General features: G+C 39.0%; 1 protein-coding gene across 8 annotated transcripts in view; it reads left to right on the top strand.

The window, feature by feature from the left end:
- The window catches only part of ENPP2 (ectonucleotide pyrophosphatase/phosphodiesterase 2), a 70,097-nt gene extending 46,604 nt beyond the window's left edge, over positions 1–23,493 (top strand). For 6 of the 8 annotated variants that reach the window (XM_042869369.1, XM_042869377.1, XM_042869376.1 and 3 more), the window contains 14 exons: positions 2,029–2,140; positions 3,530–3,655; positions 5,776–5,807; positions 6,431–6,558; positions 8,549–8,636; positions 8,796–8,883; positions 9,740–9,912; positions 10,186–10,237; positions 12,682–12,818; positions 13,244–13,379; positions 14,482–14,559; positions 16,913–17,045; positions 17,627–17,783; positions 22,882–23,493. In XM_042869369.1, the coding sequence (XP_042725303.1) occupies positions 2,029–2,140; positions 3,530–3,655; positions 5,776–5,807; positions 6,431–6,558; positions 8,549–8,636; positions 8,796–8,883; positions 9,740–9,912; positions 10,186–10,237; positions 12,682–12,818; positions 13,244–13,379; positions 14,482–14,559; positions 16,913–17,045; positions 17,627–17,783; positions 22,882–23,052 (1,611 nt within the window). In that variant the 3' untranslated portion in view covers positions 23,053–23,493. The remainder of the gene's footprint in view (positions 1–2,028; positions 2,141–3,529; positions 3,656–5,775; positions 5,808–6,430; positions 6,559–8,548; positions 8,637–8,795; positions 8,884–9,739; positions 9,913–10,185; positions 10,238–12,681; positions 12,819–13,243; positions 13,380–14,481; positions 14,560–16,912; positions 17,046–17,626; positions 17,784–22,881) is intronic. The other 2 variants (XM_042869371.1, XM_042869374.1) reach the window with 1 other exon arrangement.
- The last annotated feature ends 342 nt before the right edge of the window (positions 23,494–23,835 follow it).

The following is a 23,835-nucleotide window of genomic DNA, read 5'->3' as shown; positions in this document are numbered from 1 at the left end:
TTCATACATCTTTGCAAAGCCCTGATATCAACATACTGGGTGAAGAAAGATATACGCAAGACTTACTTGATCACCAATAATTCTTTGGAAGTTGCGCCTGGGGAAAAACACCAGCTTTGCTTCAGCACAAAAAAAGTAGCCTGAAAATGCGACCTACAGCCTTGCATTGCAGAGGCTAGTTAAGGAACAGCCTGTGTAGTAGACTAATGAAAGCTAACTGAACTTAAAAAATAGAGAGAATGCAGTGAGGTGAAGTCATACTACCAAGGACTGTTTTCTGGGTTACTCTGAACACAGTCAAAATAGTAAAAACAGAAAGGTGAGTTGTGGATTTCTTTTATTTTTTTTTTCCATGTGTGTCTTGTTTCTTTTAAAAATAGACATTTTCATTTATATTGACGTTTATACATTTTCAGAAATGTCACTGCAGACTTGTAGATGAAACTGGGAACGAGGGTAGTTAAACAATATTACCATTAAGCATGAATTCTTGAAATCTCTGGAAGCCTGCTGAGGTCCACCTGGCTTTCCAGTTTCCCTAAATTAGCTTTGGATTCAGCATTTGGATTCAAAAATTGTATTTCCTTATATGATAGATATTGTGCAAATAGAATTTCATAAAAAGCGTGCTCTCAGTCATTGAAGAGTTGATAGTGAGAAAGCGCCGCTGCAAGAGGCATTTTTTGTTGTTGTTGTTTTTTCCTTTTATTTTTTTCCATTTTAATTTGAACTGTCCCATGGTTTTAACAAAACCAACTACTTAGTCTTTCCTGATTTCAAATATTTCAAAATATCACCTGTTACTTGGACATCTTACATAGTTTATCAAAACTATTCCTCCTCTATCCTCCTGTTTTCCTCTCCCACAGGTCACTTCTTCATCAACTTACAGTGCCAACTGGGAGATGACATTTCCCATCTCATCTTCTGCACACTATCAGACTCGTTTAACATCCATCCCTTAATTCAGGCAGAGGGAGCTGAATTACTGCTTTCTGGGTCATACTAAAGTGATGATTCTTCTCAGAAAATTCTGCCAAAATTTTGCTTTTTCTCATCCAAAATTTGTCAGCTTTCTGTTTTTCATTGGAAGAATATTTTGTTTTGTGTATTTGTACCAGCCAAATCAAACTGTCTGTGTACAGTGACAAGATATGCTTTCTTACCAAAACCAGAGCAAAATCCAAATCTTCTGCTTAAAATCTTACTTTAAAACATTTTCCTTCTCCGTTCTACCCAGTAAAATTGTTTCATTTTCTTATAGCTAAAATCACAATGCTGTTAGAATTTTTTGGTGTTTTCTGTTTTCTTAAAGAAGCTTGAATTAAGAAATCACAATACCATATCTGTCTTCTGGGACATGCTGACACTTTTGGCAAAACTATCACTTGAGATTTTGGAAACTGTTGGCTTTGAAGATGAAGAATGCTCCCTCCAAGCCCCACGTGCTACTCAAGTGACTTGCATGTTGTCATCCTAGTATCAAATGTAATTTGAAGTGAAATTCACTAACTAATTTGAATGATCCATCTTAAATCCAGAGCTTCATTTCATGTTTTGACTAAACCATTCACATAAAATAGCCACTTACAAGGAGCTATTTATAAGAAACAAACTGAAATTCACATGCATTTTTCTAATATTTTTACATCGCTTTACAAAGGCATGTATGCCATTGGGAGGCCCAGGATCATCCATAAAGACCTTCTGCTGTCCTGTGACAGCATCTCAACAAGGCTTTCTCATGTTGCAGTAGATGTTTAGTGCTTGATCTAGTAGTGGTTGGCAATACTGCCTGTGACAAAGGGGTTGGATCTTGATGATCTCTGAGGTCCCTTCCAACCCAAGCCATTCTATGATGAAAATGGAAATATTACAGTAATTGTAGGTGTAACAGCTCAGCCAAGGTTTTGCCTCTTGACCTGGATGTTATCACATCAGAGTTCTGCCAAAGGACCTTCACTTGTAGTAGGAGGAACATTACAATTACAGTTAACTTTTTTCTCTCTTTTCTACGTATTTGTACAGATGATGGTAAATCCCCTGAGAGAGATTGACAAGACAGTAGGACAACTAATGGATGGACTGAAACAGCTGAAACTACATCGATGTGTCAATGTCATATTTGTTGGTGATCATGGTAAAATAAACAAATTCTTCATCAATATATGCAACCTTGCACAATGTAGCTGTACATATAATAGGTAGCTTAAATGAAAGTTCAGTTGAAGTTACTTTTGTGCTGTTTTTTTCCCCCAGTAGTTTAAATACTAAACCACTGCCAGTCAGTGTAAACTGGTAACTCTATTTTCCCATTAATTGTCATTGGAGGACACTTCTTTCACATCAGAGATCTGGGTGTTCTCCATTTAGAGTTTCTCAAAACTTGGCATTTTCAATATGACATCCAAGCTCAGCTCTCCTTGCATGTATTGGAACACCGTAATGTGCTTAAAATAATCTTTTTGTAAGTTTTTGTAGTAGAAAACATTTTAATAGCATGTGAGGAGAGGAGTGGAGCAAGACATTTCTTGGCAATTAATGAGACAAGTTTTTCTACTAGGAGAAAGACTAGTATCTGTAAGGAGCTGTGTCCAACTTCAATAGAAAATGTCATCAAAGTAGTGGAAGAAGATAGAAAAACAGTCAAAAGTTATTTTCAGATCAGATGAAGAGTCACCAGAGAGCAAATATATTATTGGTAGGGTTTTTTTGTTTTGTTTTGTTTTCTTAAGTCAGAAGAAACTTTGCAATGAGAATAAATCGCAAAGTCAAAAGAAAATTTTATTAAGTGATAAATATGATCATGTTTGAGAGAAACCTGCTTTATCATACCATTTTAGCACTCCTACTGAAAGTCACAGATTAATCATGCATTTGTAAGGAATTCTGGTCTGTGTAAGTCTTTGTCTAAGAACGTCACACAAGAATGGCTAAATGAGCAATAAAATGGAATATGCCTTCTTTCTGGCCTTGGGGAGAGAAGGTTAAGGAGCAGGAAGAATTTCCAGGGGAGGTAGTGTAGTGCTGTACTGACTGTGACTGGCAACACATTCCTCCCTACCACAAGTGGCTGTAGGAGAGAACTGTTTATCTGTGGCTGACTTAGAACAGACCACCAACAGACAATACCTTTTGTGTATGACTTTTCTTAAAATCCTTTGTTTAAAAAAGTTCAACAACCCCAAAGCAGTACACTAAACTAAAAACAGACTTTGATTTTTCCATGAGCTCAGTCTGAAGACATGTCAGTGCACACATGGTGGATGTGGTGCCTGTTGCTCCAGTGTTCAGTGCTAAGACTGGTATTTCTCTTGTGCAGGCAAGTACTAAAAGTACTCTTGATTCGGTTTCTATCAGTGTCTGTCGTTGCAACTAGATGACTGGAAAAAACAAGAATAAGATTTGTCACCCAAAGGAAAAGAGTACATAACCTGTTTGGTTGTTTTTGTTTTTTTATTGTTCCTGTGCTGTTTTGGAAAATGTGTTTATTCTCAAACTGGTTTAAACTTGTATTTTCTTTCTGCAGGGATGGAAGACACTACTTGTGAAAGAACTGAATTTTTGAGCAACTATCTGACCAATGTGGAAGATATCATACTGCTGCCTGGATCTTTAGGGAGAATTCGCCCTAGATCTAGCAATAATCTAAAATGTAAGTTAACTGTATTTTTTATGTTCTGAGAACTAGACTCCATCCTTTCCTTGGGATGAAGTATTCCAAAGGGTGTATGTCTGCAGAATGTTGGTGGGACATTCAGAGTGGAGCTCACTAAAGATCAGCTGTATTTCCAGTCTCTAGTTCACAGACCCTACAGTGTCAGAGCTGTGTCAAGTGGGTAACTGAAACATTCTGGGTTAAAAATCATCTATTTTGGTAAGAACAATCTTGAAGGCAATTTCAGACAGCAGCATACATGTGATTGTAAGTTTATTTATGCCTTTCTTCTCTCTCCTGGTGAAAATGGGACTTGAGGGAGCTCAGTAGTGCATGGTTTGGATATAAGGAAAAAGTCTGATTCCCTTTTGAGCTAACAGAGAAAGTGAATTACTAATTTTGAGTTCAACTTCATGCTTTTAGCATAAATGAGGAACAGAGCAGGTTGCTAAATAGCAACAGACTGGGGAACTGTAGAGCACGCGTTCAGGCATTATAGTAATAATTAAACTTTGCGAGAAACTCACCCTGACTTGGTGTTCAAGGTTATCTGGTCTACAGCATGCTCAAGAACCAATCAGGAGTCCTCTGGTGAAACTTAACTCTGTGATTTAAGACAATACTGTCCCATCTGTACATCTGTTGCCCTGATTTCCCTCCAGGGAAGCAGTGCCACAATGGGCCTTGAGCCAGCACCATGACTGCTCTGGTTCTGAGTACTGGGACAAACTTTACTTTGCCAGCATTTTAAGCTAACAATCAAACAGTGAAACTTATAAATTAACCATAAGTATCTATGGTGACACAAACCGTGCTACAAGAATGATGACTTTTGGAAGAGGGGAAGATCAGATAAGTGGGACATCCTATTGATTCATCATAGCAATGCACACATATGCAGACTGAGGACAGATTTTACAAAACATTGGACTCTGAAGATGAAAGATTGCTAGAATGATAGCAAAAATAATAATAATAATGTGGTTAAACTTTTAGATACTGATTTATTTCATTTGAGACTTAATTTATCTGGGTATTTGTGCTCAGAATACAGGAATACAGAATGGATGTGCAAAAATTTGTTGGAAATAGTCTGTACATTTTGCAATGTACTAGGATAGCATAAGACTGAATTTCTACACTTCAGTCTACTAAAAATTTATATTTTAGTTCCTCTGAGAATATTTTTTTATGATCTTTCAATCTTTGAGTTCCCAAATTGCTGAGCAAAGTTAGTTTTCTTTGGAGCATGAACAGCAATATCTTTCAAAAAGATCAACTAGACTGATCTCTGAGTCATACTTCAGGGTTTCCTGCAATGCAGTTTTCCTCTTTTGGCCTCTGTCCACAGCTTCCTTGTTGGATATCTGCAGTCACACATAAATCATCTGTTTGAACATAGAACAAAGAAGAATATTTCTTGACTTTAGAACTGGAGTTTACCTCCAATAACTGCCAAGTCACCCATTTTTTGAATTCCTTTTCTGCTGTCCTATTCCATGATACTGCATCAAGACCTGCAGACACTCCTTTGCCATGGATAAGCCTGTAGCTCGTTTTGGGATTCGGTGGAGCTCATTTGATGCTCAGCAACATCATGCTTTCAGCATTGAAACAATAAGAGTTAAGCAAAAGATTCACCCCTACTAAGAATTTGTCTTTACTTTTTTTTTTCTTCTCAAGACTGAAGAAATGAGTGAAGTACTAAGAGACAAAAAACACAACGTATTTATCTTACTGTTTTTAAGGAAGCATGTTAGTGCATTCGAATGTGTTCTCAAAATCTTTCAGAAGGGATGATTTTGTATTTAAAGCAAACATAAGACTTAAAATTATATTTCCAGAAAATAGAGTAATTGTTCAGCTAAGAGTATTTCAAATCATAAAACAGTGAGCAACACTACCTGAGCAACTAAAATATCATTAAGTAAAGGATAAGAGGTTAAATTTAGTTCATATTCAGCATATCCCAACTGATGCATTCTTTTAGTAAATATCAGCCAACCTCTAGGAAGAATCCTTCTGTAAGTATAAATTCTGACCTTGTGACATCTTCTGCAAATGTCTTATTTTATTAATACTTTTCTATTTCTCTTTCTTTTTTGTTTGCTTAACAGATGACCCTAAAGTGATTGTTGCCAACCTTACAGTAAGTATTTAGCACTGCTCACTTTGTGTCCTAATTTGGACATTATTCAACATTCCCTCCTATTTATCTGTTTATCTATTTATCTGTTCCTTCAGAAATGGCAAATAATCTTTTAGGATAAATATTTTACTAGCAATTTGAAGATGCTGAAAAAGCTCATTTGATAGCCTTCAACCATAACCCAGCTTAATGGAAAAAAAGTATTTTAAATAAAAACTAATTTAAAAAAAAAAAAAAAAAAAAGGAGATTTGCTAACCAAAGTGCTTTAAATATATCTGCAGACGAGATGTATTTTCAGCATTTATCTTTCCTCTGAAATTTAATCTTGGGTTTGGTTAGCTCGCAGTTGAAGAATTTTATTCTTAAGTAAGCATGACATTTTACATGATGCTTTCAAAAAGACTTCAAAAAGAATGAAATTTTCCAAAAATCTTTTGATTGCTCCATGTGCCCTGATTTTATGTAAACGTTGCAAAGAAATGACTGAACCACGTATCTAGAACTACATTGCTTCCAAGACATCATCGATAATGCACTTAACAGCTTCATTTCTGTACTTCAGGGTTTCGTGTGCCTCTGAGCTAATTGACAGCAGTGTCATCTGCAACCATTTATTTTACAGTGCAGGAAGCCAGACCAGCACTTTAAGCCATACTTGAAACATCACCTCCCTAAACGCTTGCATTATGCTTACAATAGACGAATTGAAGATGTCCATTTATTGGTCGATCGCAAGTGGCATGTAGCAAGGTAAACTTTGCTTTCAGCCTAGTGTCAGTGTGTTTTTCTTTCTGAGAAAGCAAGACCTGGGACTATTTTGTCTCCAGTGTCCTCCTCCTGCCATCTGGGAACAGGAGCAGTTTTGAACTCCTGGTGAGATTCATTAGGTTCATGGTCCCAGTTTGGAAAAATAGTTGTTGGATGAAAGAGAGAAACCCAGATTAGTTTCCTTTCCCAAACAACTGTGTTTTTTGCCTAATTAGCTTATATATAGGAACTGATAAACTTTTTTAGTAAGGTGCAAACTTACTCCAACCAGGTAGTGGGGAATATGGGAGGACTGGAGAAGTTAGGGTACAAGAGGCTGGGTGGACGAACAGGGTAAATGGAAAGAAAATTGAGATATTTACATAGTGAATGTAAAGCTGAGAACATGTGAAAGAGTAGTATAGGCTCATCACTGAAATGTCTGCGTTGTATTTTGTTGCAAAACAAATCCACAGCTAAACAGGATGCTTTCTGTCAAAGCAAACCCTGTTTTGGCTTGGCCTTTGCCATTTGCCTCTGAATTTTCAGTTATAAAGCATGGACAATTTTTAATGCTCTTGGTTCAAAATGATGGAGAAAAACCACAGAGCGAGCAAAAAAAACAGGGATCTCTTGGAAAGAGTCCAGCGGAGGGCCACAAAGATGGTGAAGGGCCTGGAGCATCTCTCCTATGAAGAAAGGCTGAGTGAACTGGGTCTGTTCAGCCTTGAGAAAAGAAGGCTGAGAGGAGTCCTGATGCAAGTCTATAAGTATATACGGTGTAGGGGGCTGAATGGCGAGGCCGGACTCTTTTCAGTGATGAGTGGAGACAGGACAAGGGGAAACGGCCAGAAACTGCAGCATAGGAAGTTCCGCACAAATGTGCACAAGAACTTCTTTACAGTGAGGTGACGGAGCACTGGAACAGGCTGCCCAGGGAGGTGGTGGAGTCTCCTTCTCTGGAGATGTTCAAGACCTGCCTGGATGCCTACCTGTGTGACCTGCTGTAGGGAACCTGCTTTGGCAGGGGGTTGGACTCGATGATCTCTGGAGGTCCCTTCCAACCCCTATGATTCTGTGATTCTGTGTGAGCAGAAGAGGAGTTGCCTTGGCTTATGAGTTTCTGATTTAATGTATATTGCTTTTCTTGCTTTGATCTTTTGCCACATTTTGTATTACAGCAGAGAACGACTGGGTCTTAACGCATAGAGCTGACTCAGTGGTTCCTGGAAGATGACAGAGATTTTAGCATATGCCACTCTGTTATGAGCTTTAAATCATGGCAATTTTCTTTACCTATATAGCTGCCAGGCAAACACAAGGTGTGCTGTAAATGCCTTTTGACATCTGTGCATACCGTGCTGTGAATTATGCAAGGATCATTCTGCTGAAGCAGTGAATGAGAAGCTCCAAATGCTTTCTTGCATAATTTCACTAGCCAGTTGGCCATTTGCCTTGTATAGTTTCTGTGGCTAGGGCTCACGTACATCTCAAAGAAGTAGACAGAATTTTAGGCCTATCAAAATTTTTAATTTTAAGATTTTTACTGAAATTGATGGGATTAGGCTGGAGGGTCAAGTTTATTATTTTTTTATTAATTGCATCAACATATTTCCTTTATTTATTATTTATATGTTCTGAAATCTGATTCACTAGTGATCCATTTGTTAGTGTAATTAATTGTATACTCACAACCAGAAAAATGGTTGTTTTTGACCCGGTTGCTGTACTGAAAACTCTAGTAATTTACAAGGCTTGAATAAAATTTTTGCAGGGCATAATTTTAATACACATGAATAAATGAATTTGTAGGATAGTCTGGTCCACTGCATGGCTTGCTTATACATGGCCCTGGTGAAATCAAATGCAAAAAAGTGTTCAGGAGCAAGCTGATAATTATACTTCTTAGGGTGCAGTACTTATTTTTCCACATATTTTGTAAAATAGTATTCAGTCACAAGCTGAGAAAATAGCTAATACTTTTTCAATTTAGGAAAGCTGTGGATGTTTACAAGAAACCAACAGGAAAGTGTTTCTTCCATGGAGACCATGGCTATGACAACAAGATAAACAGCATGCAGGTATGAGCAATGCAGTAATCTTTACAGAAGTGTTGTTAAGCCAGAAGATATTTGAGATCTCTAAAATGTAAATATTCACTGAAATAAACCCTATGATTTAAAGTTGTTCTTCTGTATTCTTCTCACTCTTTTTTTTTTTTTTTTTTTTTTTTTTTTAAGACTGTCTTCATAGGTTATGGACCTACATTCAAATACAAGACCAAAGTACCTCCCTTTGAAAACATTGAACTTTACAATGTCATGTGTGGTAAGCTGCCTGCTTGAGGAGTTGTAAGAGAAACATGCTGCTTTAACCATAAGGGTTTATTGGACACCTCTGGGCTCAGGCCCTGTCTCTCTCCCAGCATCCCTTCCCCAGGGTCTCCTTCCCAAACACTAACTGAGGGCATTTCTCAGGGGGCTGGGCTTGCTCTACTTTAGCAGCTTGCCAATAAAATGTATTAACATAGTTCTGCTGCATGCAGATTGGCACAAATCAAATATGCACCACTGCAGCGCATATTTGCACATACAGACCTCATTAGTCTAGGAAGGAGGCTTCTGTACCTCCATGTTTCGGGGAGCAGTTCAGGGGCATCAATTAGCTTTCTATGGCATTTCCTAATATTATTATATTTCCTAAACTTTTACTGATGATGCATTCTGATATTCTGTACAGTCTTTTATTTAATAATGATTTAACACAGGAATAAAACTTGCTAGCTGAATGTATAATTAACTTATTTACTCTTTTTTTTTTTTTTTTTCAAACATGAAGTATCAAAAAGGCAGTTAGCACATATGTGCAAAGCAGGTCACTAATAACACTGTGTTCCAGATGGTTGGATTGTAGGTTTGTGTTGGAAACTGCAGTAGTTATAATAAAATGGTTTTCTGGTGTCTTCATGCAAATTAACCTTCTTTTCATACAGTCTACCATGTTATTCAGGCAGGATTAGCAATTTTATGTTTTGGATTAGCATTTTTATTACATTAAATGCATTCATTAGCATGGCATAGATGTAAACAGTATTGCAAATAAATATCTTTGCTAAGTATATTTACTGCTAAATACATATGTTTCCAGTCTAACCATCATTAACTTTCCTTGGGTGTTTCCACAGATCTGCTTGGATTAAAGCCTGCTCCCAATAATGGGACCCATGGAAGTTTGAATCACCTGCTAAGAGCCAACGTTTATAAACCAACTGTGCCAGATGAAGTTGCTAAGCCACTTTATCCTGTAGCTCTACCTTCTGCATCAGATTTTGATATAGGATGTACATGTGATGATAAGGTAAGTGTTAGTATCTGTTGATACTCCCACTGTTAGCCACAACTGTCTAATAAAGTTTATAGCCATTATAGCTATTTTGAGAGTGTTTGATCTGCAGGAATTTCCCAGATCCTTCCTGTGAAATGTTCTTTGCATCTGGAACAATTATTGCTTCTTGGAAACAGGAAACAAAACAGTTGTCTTTGTTTTATAGTGTTAGTTTTGTTTTGCTAGATGCCTAGTACAACAAGATGCTCCAGTGATCCTAATCTTGTTCTTTTTTCTGTTCTTGAGAAGAACAAGTTGGATGAACTCAACAAGCGCTTTCATGTCAAGGGAACAGAAGGTAAGAGCTTGCTGCATCAGTTAATAAAAGCTATTTCTGTTTTCTTTTGCAAGCTAGTTTGCATCACTGATACCAAACAAGTTCCTGTTTAATTTTAGTTAATGTGTAGTAAATCAACTTTTCAAATAACTGTCAAAAGAACACACAGACATATATGATTTATGTGGGCAAGACTAACTGCTGCTCACATGGCAAAGTGCACACTACCTTTTGCTGTGATCATAACTGAAGAATCCCTCAAAGTGAGACAAGTTTTAGTTCTTTTTCATCACTGTTAGGAGGTTTAATCTCTGCTGTAGAAGCAGAGAAAGGAGGAAAAGAGAGCATGAAGCAGTGCTCTATTTAAGCACAAGAAATAAATGGGGTAAAAAACATAGACCACATCTGCACACTGGTTTTCCAGCATTGATTGGGTGTTTCACCAGATCATCATTGGAGAGCACGGTGTAGCTTCTTTGACAACTCCTGATTGGCTTGTAGTGCTTGTTTTTTAGAGTGCAGGTTATCCACTCAACTTTCATCAAACAAGTACATCAGCAGTTCCTGGTTCAGGGATACTCAGTGCAACTTTGTCCTTCACCACCAGTGTTTCTCCCAGGAGAAAGCATACTCTGCTCCTCTGGATGGCTGTTCTTGTGCCCTTGATGCTGAACCCGATGTTCTTGCAGCTGTGTTGTCAGCTGTGTGTCAGGCTGCTATCCAGGTTAAAAATGTACCAGTAATAGTTGGCAGTGTCCCCCTCATCATAAAGATTTATATTTCTTCTTCTCCATCTTAGCAAATTCTAAATCTTTGACCTCCTGTAGGGAACCTGCTTTGGCAGGGGGGTTGGACATGATGATCTCTGGAGGTCCCTTCCAACCCCTACAATTCTGTGATTCTGTGATTCTGTGAATTTAGACTTAAGTTTAGACAGGTTTAGACTGGAGATACTTCAGATAATCAGATGACTGAGATTCCTTACAAAGCTGCTTTAGTTTTACTTCTGTGAGCAGGCAGTGCAGCCTATCCTTTAGTTTCTGCAGGTGAAACTGTTAATTTTTCTGTGAGTAAATTGCCTTTTTACAGCTTCCATCTTGCTAAACTGATTTTTACAATTAGTGATGGGCTACTCCTGGCTGTAGCTATTTCAAGAAAAGAAAAAAAAAAAGGAAAAAGAAACAAAAAAAACAAGTAGTTGTGCTCCTGGATATCTCAACATCTTTATTTTGTTTAGGTTTGGATACTTCCTCATTCCAATAGTATAAAAAAAAATACTTTTGCTGTATTTTAAGAAATAAGCATTTGTATCTTTTTCAGTTACTTGTTTGTGAGCTGTCAGTTATGTGGAACTAGGTAGGCTTCCCTTATGTGAACAACAAAAAGTTCTACTTTGTATCAGTTATTTTGTTATATTTTGTGACAGGCTATAGCGTGCATTCTTGGATCTTCCTGCATTTAGTTGGTAATTCACTTGTCCCATTTGGGGAACATTTACCTGAACATGATTGTTATTCATAAGCAGCAGGAAGAATTCCTTCAGCTTCTCTCGAAGAAGGGAAGTTTTTCATCTTTGTCCTTACACAAGGTTTTTCCTACTTATTTTCTGCATCCTATAAAAATATCTTCTATTTGGACTCAAACACTAATAAAAGATGCCCTTTTCTTTAAAGTTAAATGCCTATCTATGAACAGCATTTAGGCTGGTTACCTCACTTCTATGCTTTGATTTCCAAAAGCAAGCCAAACCTGTTTTTGGTTATCAAAATGAATGAATGCAGCACAGTGCAAGATTAGCCAGGAAATTTGTTTTTCCTCTATCTTGTTTAATTTTTGTTTATGAAAAGATTAAAAAAAAATTATCAAAGGTATCTAGTGACTCTTAACCATAACACATCAGAACAGCAGAAGAAAAGCAAATTGTATGGATTTGGAAGTGTTTTTCGTAGCCAAAGTTAGGAAAAGGGTTTTTTGTTTTGTTTTAATTTGATATTTCTGACAGAAAATAGCATGAAAGTCTTCAGAATATCATCTGTATCAGCCAAGTGAAAAAAAAAACAACGAAACTCTTTTATTGAGTAGACTCCTTTGCCTTCCTTTTGTGAAGATCTTAGTGTTGTACAGAAAACAGAGGAAGAGGAGAAAAACAGGAAAACTGAGACAGTGAGTGATAGGATGAGAGCAGATTTAAGGCAACAAAATGATTTTCACCTCACATGCTTCAAATGTAGACACAGAGATCCTTGTCTCCTGTGCCTGGAGAAACATATTATGACCCCAACAGTTTCTCAACTGCAGAGAAAACTTATAAGCTCAAAGTGAATTTTGAGCCTGGAAGTGGGATCCCAATCAAAACTATTGAAGAACAGCTATTCCCTATGTTACAGGATATCCTTAGCAGTTTTTTTTTTTCAACTTCAAGGTTTTGAGTGATAAATTTAAGTGTAATTTCATCTGATCTGTAGAGAAGCATCTTCTGTACGGGCGCCCCGCAGTGCTGTACCGCACAAAGTACAATATCTTGCACCACCATGACTTTGAAAGCGGCTACAGTGAAACATTCCTGATGCCTCTCTGGACATCCTACACTATTTCCAAACAGGTTGGTGATGACTTTTCTCTTGGAAATTGCTTTTAAAAAATCCTGGAAAGTCTATTTGCTGTGTGTGTTTTTGAATTTGTAGAATCCCCTTTCCCAAACAGATTTTCCGAAAAGAAATTATCTCCCAAATGCCACTGAAAATAATACCGTAGGAGAAACAAATTTTTAAGGCAGATTGTTTGAATATTTCTTTTCCTGTTTTCATTTTAACTCTCAGCTTTTCTCAGTGGGCATTTGTCTTCCCCATTTCTTTCGATCAGCTACTTCATTTGAATTTCAGCTGCCTGAAGGAGGGGCAGACTTGGTTGTAGAGCTGTGGTACGGATCACTGTACACAATGTAGACTTACAATCTGTAGACTACCAGATGCCATTTTCTTTTAGCTATAAGTGCTGGAATTACATTTCTTTCACTGCTCAATGCAGGCAGAGGTATCCGGTGTGCCAGAGCACCTGGCCAGCTGTGTCAGGCCCGATCTCCGCATATCTCCAGGAAACAGCCAGAGCTGCTCAGCCTACAGAGGTGACAAGCAGCTCTCCTACGGCTTCCTCTTCCCTCCTCGTAAGTTCAGTAGCAAGTCTACAGAATTCAAGGACTTGAATGTCATTTATATGCACGACACTTCATTTCATTTTTAAAATAACAAATAGTGGTTTTATAAATTTCTGTTTAACTACAGAAAAACTGAGGTATGAAAAAAACCCAGATGGAAATGGAAAGGGACTCAAGGGTTTTTTTTTTTTTTGAGATTGTTGAGGAAAAAATATAGGTAGGAATCCTCCAATTTCTCAACTTCCTGGGGTGATTCCTTCCTTCACACAGAGGACCTGGTTCAGCACCAGCATCACATATGATGCCAGATGGGATGGATACATTATTCTTGCTGCGTGTGCTCAGGACCAAGGGCTGAATGCCAGAAGTTTCCATCATGACTGTGACCTCTCACTTTCACAAGACTGGAGAGGTACTCCAAACTGGAACTTAGCTTCATGCGTGAAAAAGATAAAGTGTACCTCTTGAGTTAATAAAAACAAAGGTGAAAGCAGAGTTGCACAGACTAGAAGCACAAGCTATAAGACAGTCTTCAAAAGCTGGCCTTTTAATATCAGTGGACATATATTGGCACATGTAAGCTGGAAATCTATTTGATTCATAATTTTGACTTCAAACAACAGAAGAATAAATATATATAATGTGTAAGTCCATATTAGATTGTTGCATAGTATAAAAACAAAATAGAGTTCTACCATCTACAGAAACAGTGCTAGTAGAAAATCTCTGTAAATGAGTGTTCTGGTGCAGATATATTTGTCAAGTCTTCGAAAAAAAACTTGTATATTTAGTAAATGTTCATGGGAAACAACTTTGCTGTGTCACAGACGTGAACTTCACTGCTCTGCCTTCCTTATACAGTGGCTGAAAGAGTTTAGAATGGATTTCTGATGTAGAATTACTCATGCTGAAGGCTTGCTCAGAACTGGAAGATAATCCCACAGCCCTCTGCCTATAAATTGTGTGACTGTTTTATGAAAGCACACAGAGCAGCTGACTTCTGTTTTGATGACAGTATTCCATTTGGTTACTCACTAAAACCACTTTTGAAAACATTTTTATGTTCTTTGAATTCTGACATTTCATCTCATCAGTGTTTTTCTTTTTTCAGAACTAAGTTCCTCTGCAGAAGCAAAGTATGATGCTTTTCTAATAACAAATATCATTCCAATGTATCCTGCTTTCAAAAGTAAGTGTTGTTTCTATGGCTTTGTCTCTTTTTCCCAAGCTTGTAACATTTTTTTAAAATGTCTGCTGAACTGTGGAATGAATGGATGGGAGAAATTTAGAACATAAATCCAATTACCTCTAAGCAGCAGATAATATACGTGGGAATCTCAGTTCAATGCATAGGCTTTTTGTACCACAAGAAACATGTACGGTTTAGGGAGGGTTTATTTTCCTTGCTGCTGGGCTAAGAGCACAGGCACAGTCAGTTCCTGGAGTTCAGCAATTTTGCTGAAGTGTCAAAGTCAGTTTGTGCAAAACCATTCAGATTTTCTTGTTTGTGACCCCAGTTTGTGCAAAATGTACTCAGACGACATGTTTTTACTTCCCAACAGAAGCAGTCTGGGAGTGTGCACTTAGCATGTTGTAGTTCAGGGACAAGTGGCATCTGGAGCACCTTTGATTTTTCTACCCCTACCCTTAGAGGTAGACCAAACATTTTTATTACCTTTCAAGAAAAAGGAAAAATAAACCAATTTATGGAAAGTGAGGAATGACTTAAAACCAACTGAAACTTTCAGTGCTGCAAGGATATAGTATTAAAGTTCCTTTTGTCTGAACATCACTTTTCTCTCGAGCGTTGCCAAGAGGTAGGAAAACCATCAAACTATTCTGGTGGCATTTTTTGGCTTGGCAGGAATTGGGAAGCCTTGAAAGAATCTCAAGAGCCTGTTCTTGTGAGATTTCCAATTCAGATTTTAGGCCAGGGAGGTTTGGATAAACATCAAAGACTATGGGAGGCTTTTTCTTTTTAGCCTAAGAAGAGTGCTTTTAACTGCAAAACCTCTGAGTAGGAACAAATGGTGATGTTTGCTGGAAATTTGAAGAAAGGCACACTTAACTGATTATAGAGAGCAAAATTATTGGGGATTTCCCACTCTAAAATCACTTCATAAAACTGCTTTTTATGCTAATTTAGTCAATGTAAATTAGCTGAGATGCTCATCACAGGACAACAACACACCACCAGCAGTGCTTTATATCCCAGTGCCACCAACTTCATCAGAACTGAGTGAAGAATCACCTGAGAACAAATGTTGTAACTTGTAGTACTCCTGGGGAATTATGAACTAATACACAAGTGCAGGTTGCAATTCAGAGCTCAGACCACTCATTACATGGAGCTGGCTTAAGCAGTTCCCACTTTAGGGGAGCTGCAGGATCATGCCCCGAGGCTGCAGCACTGGCATTGCTGTCTGTGCGGCTGCAAGTGGAAAACCAATGTGGGAACTGATTCAGCTGCAAAAATCTTTCCTTTTGGGGCTATTTTTGTTGTTAAGGCTGATGCATCAAAGGAGTGAGCAGCTGGAGGAGTGGGACTGCCAAGTGGTTACTGCAGCTGAGGTTCTTGTTAGACCAGCTTGTGGGTGCCTCTGCACCAGCCTGAGCATCCATTTGGCAAAACACACTAGGGAAGGAAGTTCTTGAGGCTGGTGCTGCTGTCAGTGCTGGGGAACCATGAGCTAAGCAGTCCGAGCTGGCAACGCAAAAGTTAACTTTATACAAGTTAGAGCTGTTTTGCTTGCACACACTTCTGTTAGTGTTAAAATGAAAAGGGGAAATAAAGAAGGAAAACAACTATGCAACTGGAGATCCCAGTGTGTTTCTCAGAGAGTCTCTGTAAACAACTTGTTAAGATTCAGAAGGTTGTAGTGGAAGAAAGTGTCATGCTTTTCACAAAAATCATGGTTAAAATTCTCTACTAGGCAAACCTCTGCCTTCATGAGATGCTTTGTTATAATTTGGCCATCCTAGATTTAGAGGTTGGACTTTTTATATTCAGTGAATATTTGTGAGAAATAATATGACCTTTGTATTTCCCTGACTTTTAAAATATTTGAGCTTTGCTTTTAATCATGGTACTATTTCCTTTTGTGAATTAAAAAAGAAAAAAAAAAAAAAGGAAAAACCAACATACACAGTAATTAGATAAAGAGGACAAAGGAAATGTTTACAAGGACATCAAAAGTGTGAGAACAGCTGCTTCTGCTGGCAGTGAAGGAACAGCAAACTCTCTGTGCAATGTCTAGGGCAATGCCAGGCTTAGGATGGGACCATGCATTTCCTTTATTGCTAGTTGGGGAAAAAAAATTCAAGAGAGAACAAAGAATTCTGAATAGGCTTTATTGACCAAAACAGAATGAAGTTGCAGTAAACCTGTAAAGCTTAGTCTTTGATTTCCTCTCCTATTGTCTGAATGATGCCCACTGGATTTTTTATCTTCATGCAAAAAAAAATTATTTACAATCTTGACATGTTAATTTGTTTATCCAAATTTTAGTTGTTGTTGTTTTTTTTCTTTTTCTCCCCCATAGAGGTATGGAACTATTTCCAAAGGGTTTTAGTGAAGAGATATGCCACTGAACGAAATGGAGTCAATGTTATAAGTGGACCAATCTTTGACTATGACTACGATGGTTTACATGACACACCTGAAAAGATCAAACAGTAAGAATTTGTATTTAAATTGGTTTGCTGCTGTTTCTTTTAGTGATAACTTTATCTCAAACAATTTATTGTTTGCACTTCATTTGATTTTGAGAAGGAGTTGAATTTCGTGGCTCTGTCCAAAATGGTTCATTGAGACTGAATAAGACAGGGCAAAAATTAAGGGAATGGCAACTCGCCACGTAACTCTTCACCTTGAGTCCTTCAGACGAAGCTGATTTATATTCCAAATAATGTTTTCTCTAAAGCTGTCTGGAAGCTTAGAGTTGCAACTGGGTACCAGAGCACACCATACTGCTATTGAGTTAGACACTCTAAGCTTTTGTTAACTCTGTAAAACTTGCTCTGTGTTTCCCTGAACTGAAGAAACCTTTCAGCATTGGCATGTGGTGTTTCTGTGGCACAGTGTCAAAACATGATGTAACTGAAACGCTCATTTTCGAATCGAGCTTGTGAATCAAACACATCTTAACAAGTACATGCATCCTCACACGTAAGGAAGGAAAGACCACATTGCCTGTGTAATTCTTCTTCCAAATGGATTAGTCCTTTGTGGGTAAACGTTTGCTTTACTTCCCCAGGTTTGTGGAAGGCAGTGCCATCCCTGTTCCTACTCATTACTATGCCATCATAACCAGCTGTTTAGATTTCACTCAGCCAGCCGACAAGTGTGATGGACCACTCTCTGTTCTCTCGTACATCCTTCCCCACCGGCCTGACAACGATGAGAGCTGCAATGTAAGTTCTGCTGCCTGATGGTAAATGTTCCCTGGGATATTCCCAGGGAAGACGCTAGTTAGCTGTTAGATGATCTTAAATGAAAGTACATGGTATTGACTCAGTCACGTTCAACTCATTAGACAGGAGTACTCTTCTATGAAAAATGGGGGTAACAGAGAAAATGTGGAACTATTACTGCACCTAAAATTGTCTGGAAGAACTAAAATACATTAGGTTGGCTGTAAACAGTGTGTGGGCTTCTATGCTTTGGCAGACACTCTCAGAATAACCTCAGGCTGAAAAAGACAGTGTGAGTAGATGTATTGTGCTGGCAGCCAGCCTAATGTTTTTATGGAGGTCTGTTTCTGTATGCAGGTACAATATAATCTGTCTGCTCTTGCAGTCCGGATGCATCAGACGGCACGATTACATCCAACCCACACAGCGTTAAACTGTATGCTAAAACCTGCTGAAGGCAGAGCTGCCAGTAGCTCTTGCTGGTTCCAGATCATGTCTCAATTCAAGGGAAAAATTAAGATTCTCTTTACCAGAGATCAAAGATGATGAGCCACCCTCCTCATTCCTTTTCTATCTTCCTTTTGGATGAAAAATGCTGTAGTATAGGAATCTTGGTGAAGTACAAAGGCTTCAGTTTGCTCAGAACTGCAGAAAGCAGCACAAATGCCCTATAGCTGATGGTGTGGCAGGAGAGCCATTAAGGTCCCCATGAGCTCCAGCATTCTGCAAGGACAGCAGTCCTCCCAGGCAGCTGTATTTAGACTTGTCCTTCCGCCTGAACTTGTTCTCCCATTACACAGCTGTGCGGATTCCTGCACACAGACGCTTCACTATAGGCTGCCAGGAGTCTGTTTCCTGAATGAACGCATTAATGTTATGAATTTTGTATTGGCACAAAAAGTTAAGACTCCTATTCCAGCTACAAGCAGAAATAGTAATTCCAACTCTGTACACAATTCACCTGGAACACTGTTTCTTTCTCATTCATCAAACATCGCCTACTTTCAGGTCACTCTGTTTGAAACCACGCTTTTGGAGCAGTACTCCTCTCTTGAGCAGGTCTGGATTCCCTCCATTTAGACTCTTAACTGTTTTGGGCAGAGATGTCTTCTATCAGAAGACTTGGAAAGTCTTCAAGGTATTTCACTGTGATTTTATTCCAGCCTGCCTTCATCTGAATGAAGGTCTAGTTGGGGATCTGCAAGTTAGTATCTGGCATTTATCTGTCCTTGTATTTCTGCCTGTTTGTGATTTTTTTCTTCCTTCTACTGTGTGTCACTGTGCTTTTAAAATCCTGAAATCTTTTTTAAGAATGGCTTGTAATAATTTTTACTCTTCGATTTCTTACATTCCAACCCAAGCTTCTTTTCTCTGTTGGTCATGCTACTTATGGTATATGTATTTAGAGTACCTTCAGTTCTGCTATACAAGCTCATTAGCAGCTGTTGCACTATGCTTGACATAATAAAGAAGCAGTGGAAAAATATATCAACTGTAGTTCTTGAGTGAAAGAACAAGCAAAATTTTGCTATTCCAATACAGTTTGTCTTACTTTTGCACTTGATATTTCATCTCACGTATTCAAAGAAGTGACTGTCTAAAACCTTACATAGTTCACAGATTAAATGCTTGGGATAATGTAAGAATTTTCCCCTAGCCTCTCCACAGCTTTCTTTTCAGATGCAAAGAAATATTAGCTTTCCTCAGCTCTGCTCTTGTCACACATACTTTCTCTCTCCTCACACAGCCGTTGGAGAACACCATTACTCTTCTCATTAGAATTTGTTCCATTTCCAAACTGTGTTTATTCATGGTGAGGTTATACCCATTTATTCTTGTGTCAACATTTTTCTATGGCTTAAATAGCCCTTCAGTGGTCTTCTTTGGGATTTATCCCTGCTGATGATTTATGATGATTCTCAAAGCATATACTTTTCTCTGTTCATGGGTGACCGGGATCTTTTATGCTCTTCTTGTAAGAGAGGAAGAGCATTTTATTAGCCTTCCTCTGTATCTATTCCTGTCTGACTTTTTTTCTGGAACACGAATGAGATAAAGTATTCCAGCTTATACCTCAAAATGGAAATGATTATCTTTCCATTTCACATAATTCCTCTGGTACTATCTAGGATTTGGTTCTTCTATAGCTGCATTATAAAGGTGGCTCACAATATCACATAATAAACCAGCACACCCACGACCTTTCCTTCTATCTGCTGTTTCACCTGAAAATCTCCCAGGTTAGCAGAAATTCTTACTGTCAACACGGGTAAGCAAATTTCATACAATACCAGGGACTCCGTCATCTGCATCCTGCAGTATGGTATTCCAGCCTTCCTCTGCACTGACAAGAGAGCCCGGTTGCTTTTAGTAGCAAACTAATGACCTTGGCACAAAAAGCATGTATGAAAATACTAAATAAAAATCCTTTCCAAAACCAAAGCTGGAGGAACTACTAGAAACTTCCTCTAGTACACAGTTCCTTTTTCTGTGGTGACTCTAAATTTCTTTTTTAACAAGAAAGTTCCTCACCCACCTATATAACTGGTCATCTTGAGCTTTCCAGCCAACAATCTGATATTTGAGAGATGGGTAATACAGGAGTTCTTTTTCATAGAATATCTGATATCTGGATTTTAGGTTAGTTTCCTATTTTATTGCTTTTTTCTATTTACCTCCAAGTTCTCGATAGTTATTTTTTACTTCTAAGACCCACTGTACTGCTGAAGTGAGACTAACAAGCAAAGATGGAGAAAAACATCATTTTCAATGTACACTTCATTTTCACAACAATATATACCATACTAACTGATCACTATGCTTAAAATCCTTGCTGCTTGAGGTGAGATTTTGTGGGCCAGTTATGGAATGGAAAAATTAGTGTGGACCAGTTGACCAATCTTCTAGGCTCATGGAAATGCTGTGTCACTGGACGTGGTTTGAAACAAACCCGACAGTCCTGTGAGCTCTGTCCAGAGCAGATTTGCTGATCAGAAGAAGGTTTGAAGACAAGAGAAATGTTACAGTGTTTGCATTTAGCCTCGTTGAGGCCTGTCTGCAGACAAGCAATGCGACTGGCTGACTAGGACTCTTCTATTCCCATGGCTGCAGGCTGCCATGTGGTGCTCCTGCGGCATGGCACCCCAGGTGGAGGAGAAAGAGCAGGGCATACTCCTTTCTTTTCCATCTTAGTAAGGATCTTTATTTCATGCTCCAGTCATGGTTTTGGGCCATGCTTCCAGTGTGGAGAGGAAAGTGGGTTTGGAGCTGAAAAGTTTAAAATAAATGAGCAAATGTCATTTGTTGTTGACAAATGGACATTTGCTTTAGAGCAGCTGGTTGTGACTAAACTAGTACTTTGTGTTCTCTCTGTGCAAACCATCAAGCTCACCCTCCTGGGCTTTACAGAGTGACCCATAAAATGGTCTGTGGGACATCTTCTGTTTCGGTTAGGCTCTGGCATGACTGTAGCTTCATGTGAGGGTGTGTTTTGGAGGGAGACATCCTCTGAGGCCATCAGAGGCTCACTTGGAGCAAGCCCAGAAAGACAAATTTTATCAGCTAGATTTCTAGGTCACATACATGAGCCTCAACCTGAGGCTCAACCCCTCTGTTCCTGATGCACGTCCCCAGATGTACCAGCGGGGAAAAAGTCCTATTTGCCCCGTTCTTTTTCCAGGTCTGTTCCTCACCATGTCCCCAGGGGTGCTTGGAACATGACACTGGGCTGATTCAACACACTCAAACAGCCTGTAACTGCAGGGTTTTGCAAGGCAGGTTTTTCTGATTTCTGTAGTGAGATAAATTAGGTTGTGGATGGCTCCAACATATGCTGGATCTGGTACAAGGTGAGCAGCAGGGAGCTGATGTGGTGACTCCCTGTGCCTCTTGGAGCAGTTCCTTAAGAGAGATTACACCCACGCAGTCCAACCCCATCACTCTGGCAGCAGCACCTTCCTGATTGTTTTTCATATTGGCAAACATCTAGTGAAAGGTTTTTTGTTTGTTTGTTTGTTTGGCTTTTGGGGCTGTTTTTTGTATTTTTTTTTTTCCTATCTGTGAATAATATGTATGTTTTAATAGCAGTATTTTCCAGCTACCAATAAAAGGTGTAGTCCCAGTTGTGTAAGGAATCAAAGAGGTCAACAAAAAATAAGGTGGAAAGATTAAAATAATACTGTATTAGTTGAGTCATAGAATCATAGAATGGCCTGGGTTGAAAAGGACCTCAGTGATCACCTAGTTTCAACCCCCTGCTGTGTGCAGGATCACCAACCAGCAGACCAGGCTGCCCAGAGCCACATCCAGCCTGGCCTTGAATGCCTCCAGGGATGGGGCATCCACAACCTCCTTGGGCAACCTGTTCCAGTGCGTCACCACCCTCTGTGTGAAAAACTTCCTCCTAATATCCAGCCTAAACCTCTCCTGTCTCTGTTGAAAACCATTCCCCCTTGTCCTGTCACTGTCAACTCATGTAAACAGCCATTGCCCCTCCTGTTAATGTGCTCCCTTCAAGTACTGGAAGGCCACAATGAGGTTTCCCCGGAGCCTTCTCTTCTCCAAGCTAAACAATCCCCGTTCCCTCAACCTTTCCTCATAGGAGAGAATCATCTTAGTGCCCTCCTCTGGACCCGCTCCAAGAGCTCCACGTCCTTCCTGCACTGGATGCCCCAGGTCTGGTCGCAGTACTGCAGATGGGGCCTCACAAGAGCTGAGTAGAGGGGAACAATCACCTCCCTCTCCCTGCTGGCCACCCCTTTTTTAATGCAGCCCAGAACACAGTTGGCCTGGTCCCCATTTGAGTTGCAAATCAGATGAGAATAATGTTTAAAAACGGGGCACGTGCTAGGATTTGGGTTTTGGTGACCTGGAACAGCTGATTGATATGGAGCTCTTTCAGTGACAAATTTTTTTTATGTGGTGACCAATGAATTTTCTGAAGTTGTAAGCCTGTTCTGAAATACCTACAACATGGGATTAGCTTTTCCAGGTGACTATAGTCCTTGTTAATTGTCCTAATGTCTGGAAAAGCTACTTTCACTTTCGGAGTTAACTTTAGATGTGAAAAGTTATAAACATTTTGTTTTTTTCATTTCAGAGCCTGGAAGATGAATCAAAGTGGGTTGAAGATCTTCTTAAGATGCACACTGCACGGGTGCGGGACATCGAGCAGCTCACAAGCTTGGACTTCTTCCGAAAGACCAGTCGCAGCTACACAGAAATCCTCTCCCTAAAGACATACCTGCATACATTTGAAAGTGAAATTTAGCTTTCTAACCTTGCTCAGTGCATTCTTTTATCAACTGGTGTATATTTTTATATTGTTTTTATATTTATTAATTTGAAACCAGGACATTAAAAATATTAGTATTTTAATCTTGTATCAAATCTTAAATATTAAACCCTTGTGTCACTTGTTTTGTTTCTCTAATGTTTAATGTAGGTATGCCTCTTGGTTTATTTAGTAGCGCTTGTAATACTGCAGCTTAAGTCCTTACACCAAGCGTTTATCTGGTGCTGCAGAATTTGATACGTGAATCAAGGAAATACTAAATTCCCATGCTCCTTTACCACACTTTTAGTCCTGTACTGTGTATCAAAATACTGAACATGTAAAATTACATTCATTTACTGTTGACTATGTGACAGACATATTTAAACCCTATAGACAAATAGCATCTTAAATATAATAAACCACACATTCAGTTTTTTTAATGTCTTTTGGTTTCCTTTCACAGGGACTTTCAGAGAGACTTGGTAGCAGCTGACTGCTGCTACATCTTTCACATTCAGCCTTCTCAAGGGCTTAGGTTTTCTGGTAAGATGGATGACAGGGGCTCAGATGTCCTGCCCTGGGGCGTAGCAGTGAGACTGCATAATAGCACCTGCAATAGTAACTGCTGGTTAGGTTTTGCTGCAGTGGCAGAGCTGGGAGAGGAGGTAGGCTGGTACCATAACTTCACCAGGAGTTCCCTGCACTTGGCCCAATTGGCCCTGCTCTGGAGTTGTGGGGAGGACATGAGCTGATAGTATCTGCTGTTACCCATAAGGC

Source organism: Lagopus leucura, unplaced genomic scaffold (genome assembly GCF_019238085.1).
Source record: "Lagopus leucura isolate 7727_CA_CO unplaced genomic scaffold, USGS_WTPT01 Super-Scaffold_100002, whole genome shotgun sequence".
NCBI lineage: Eukaryota > Metazoa > Chordata > Aves > Galliformes > Phasianidae > Lagopus > Lagopus leucura.
This window is presented reverse-complemented; position numbering and strand designations above follow the sequence as displayed.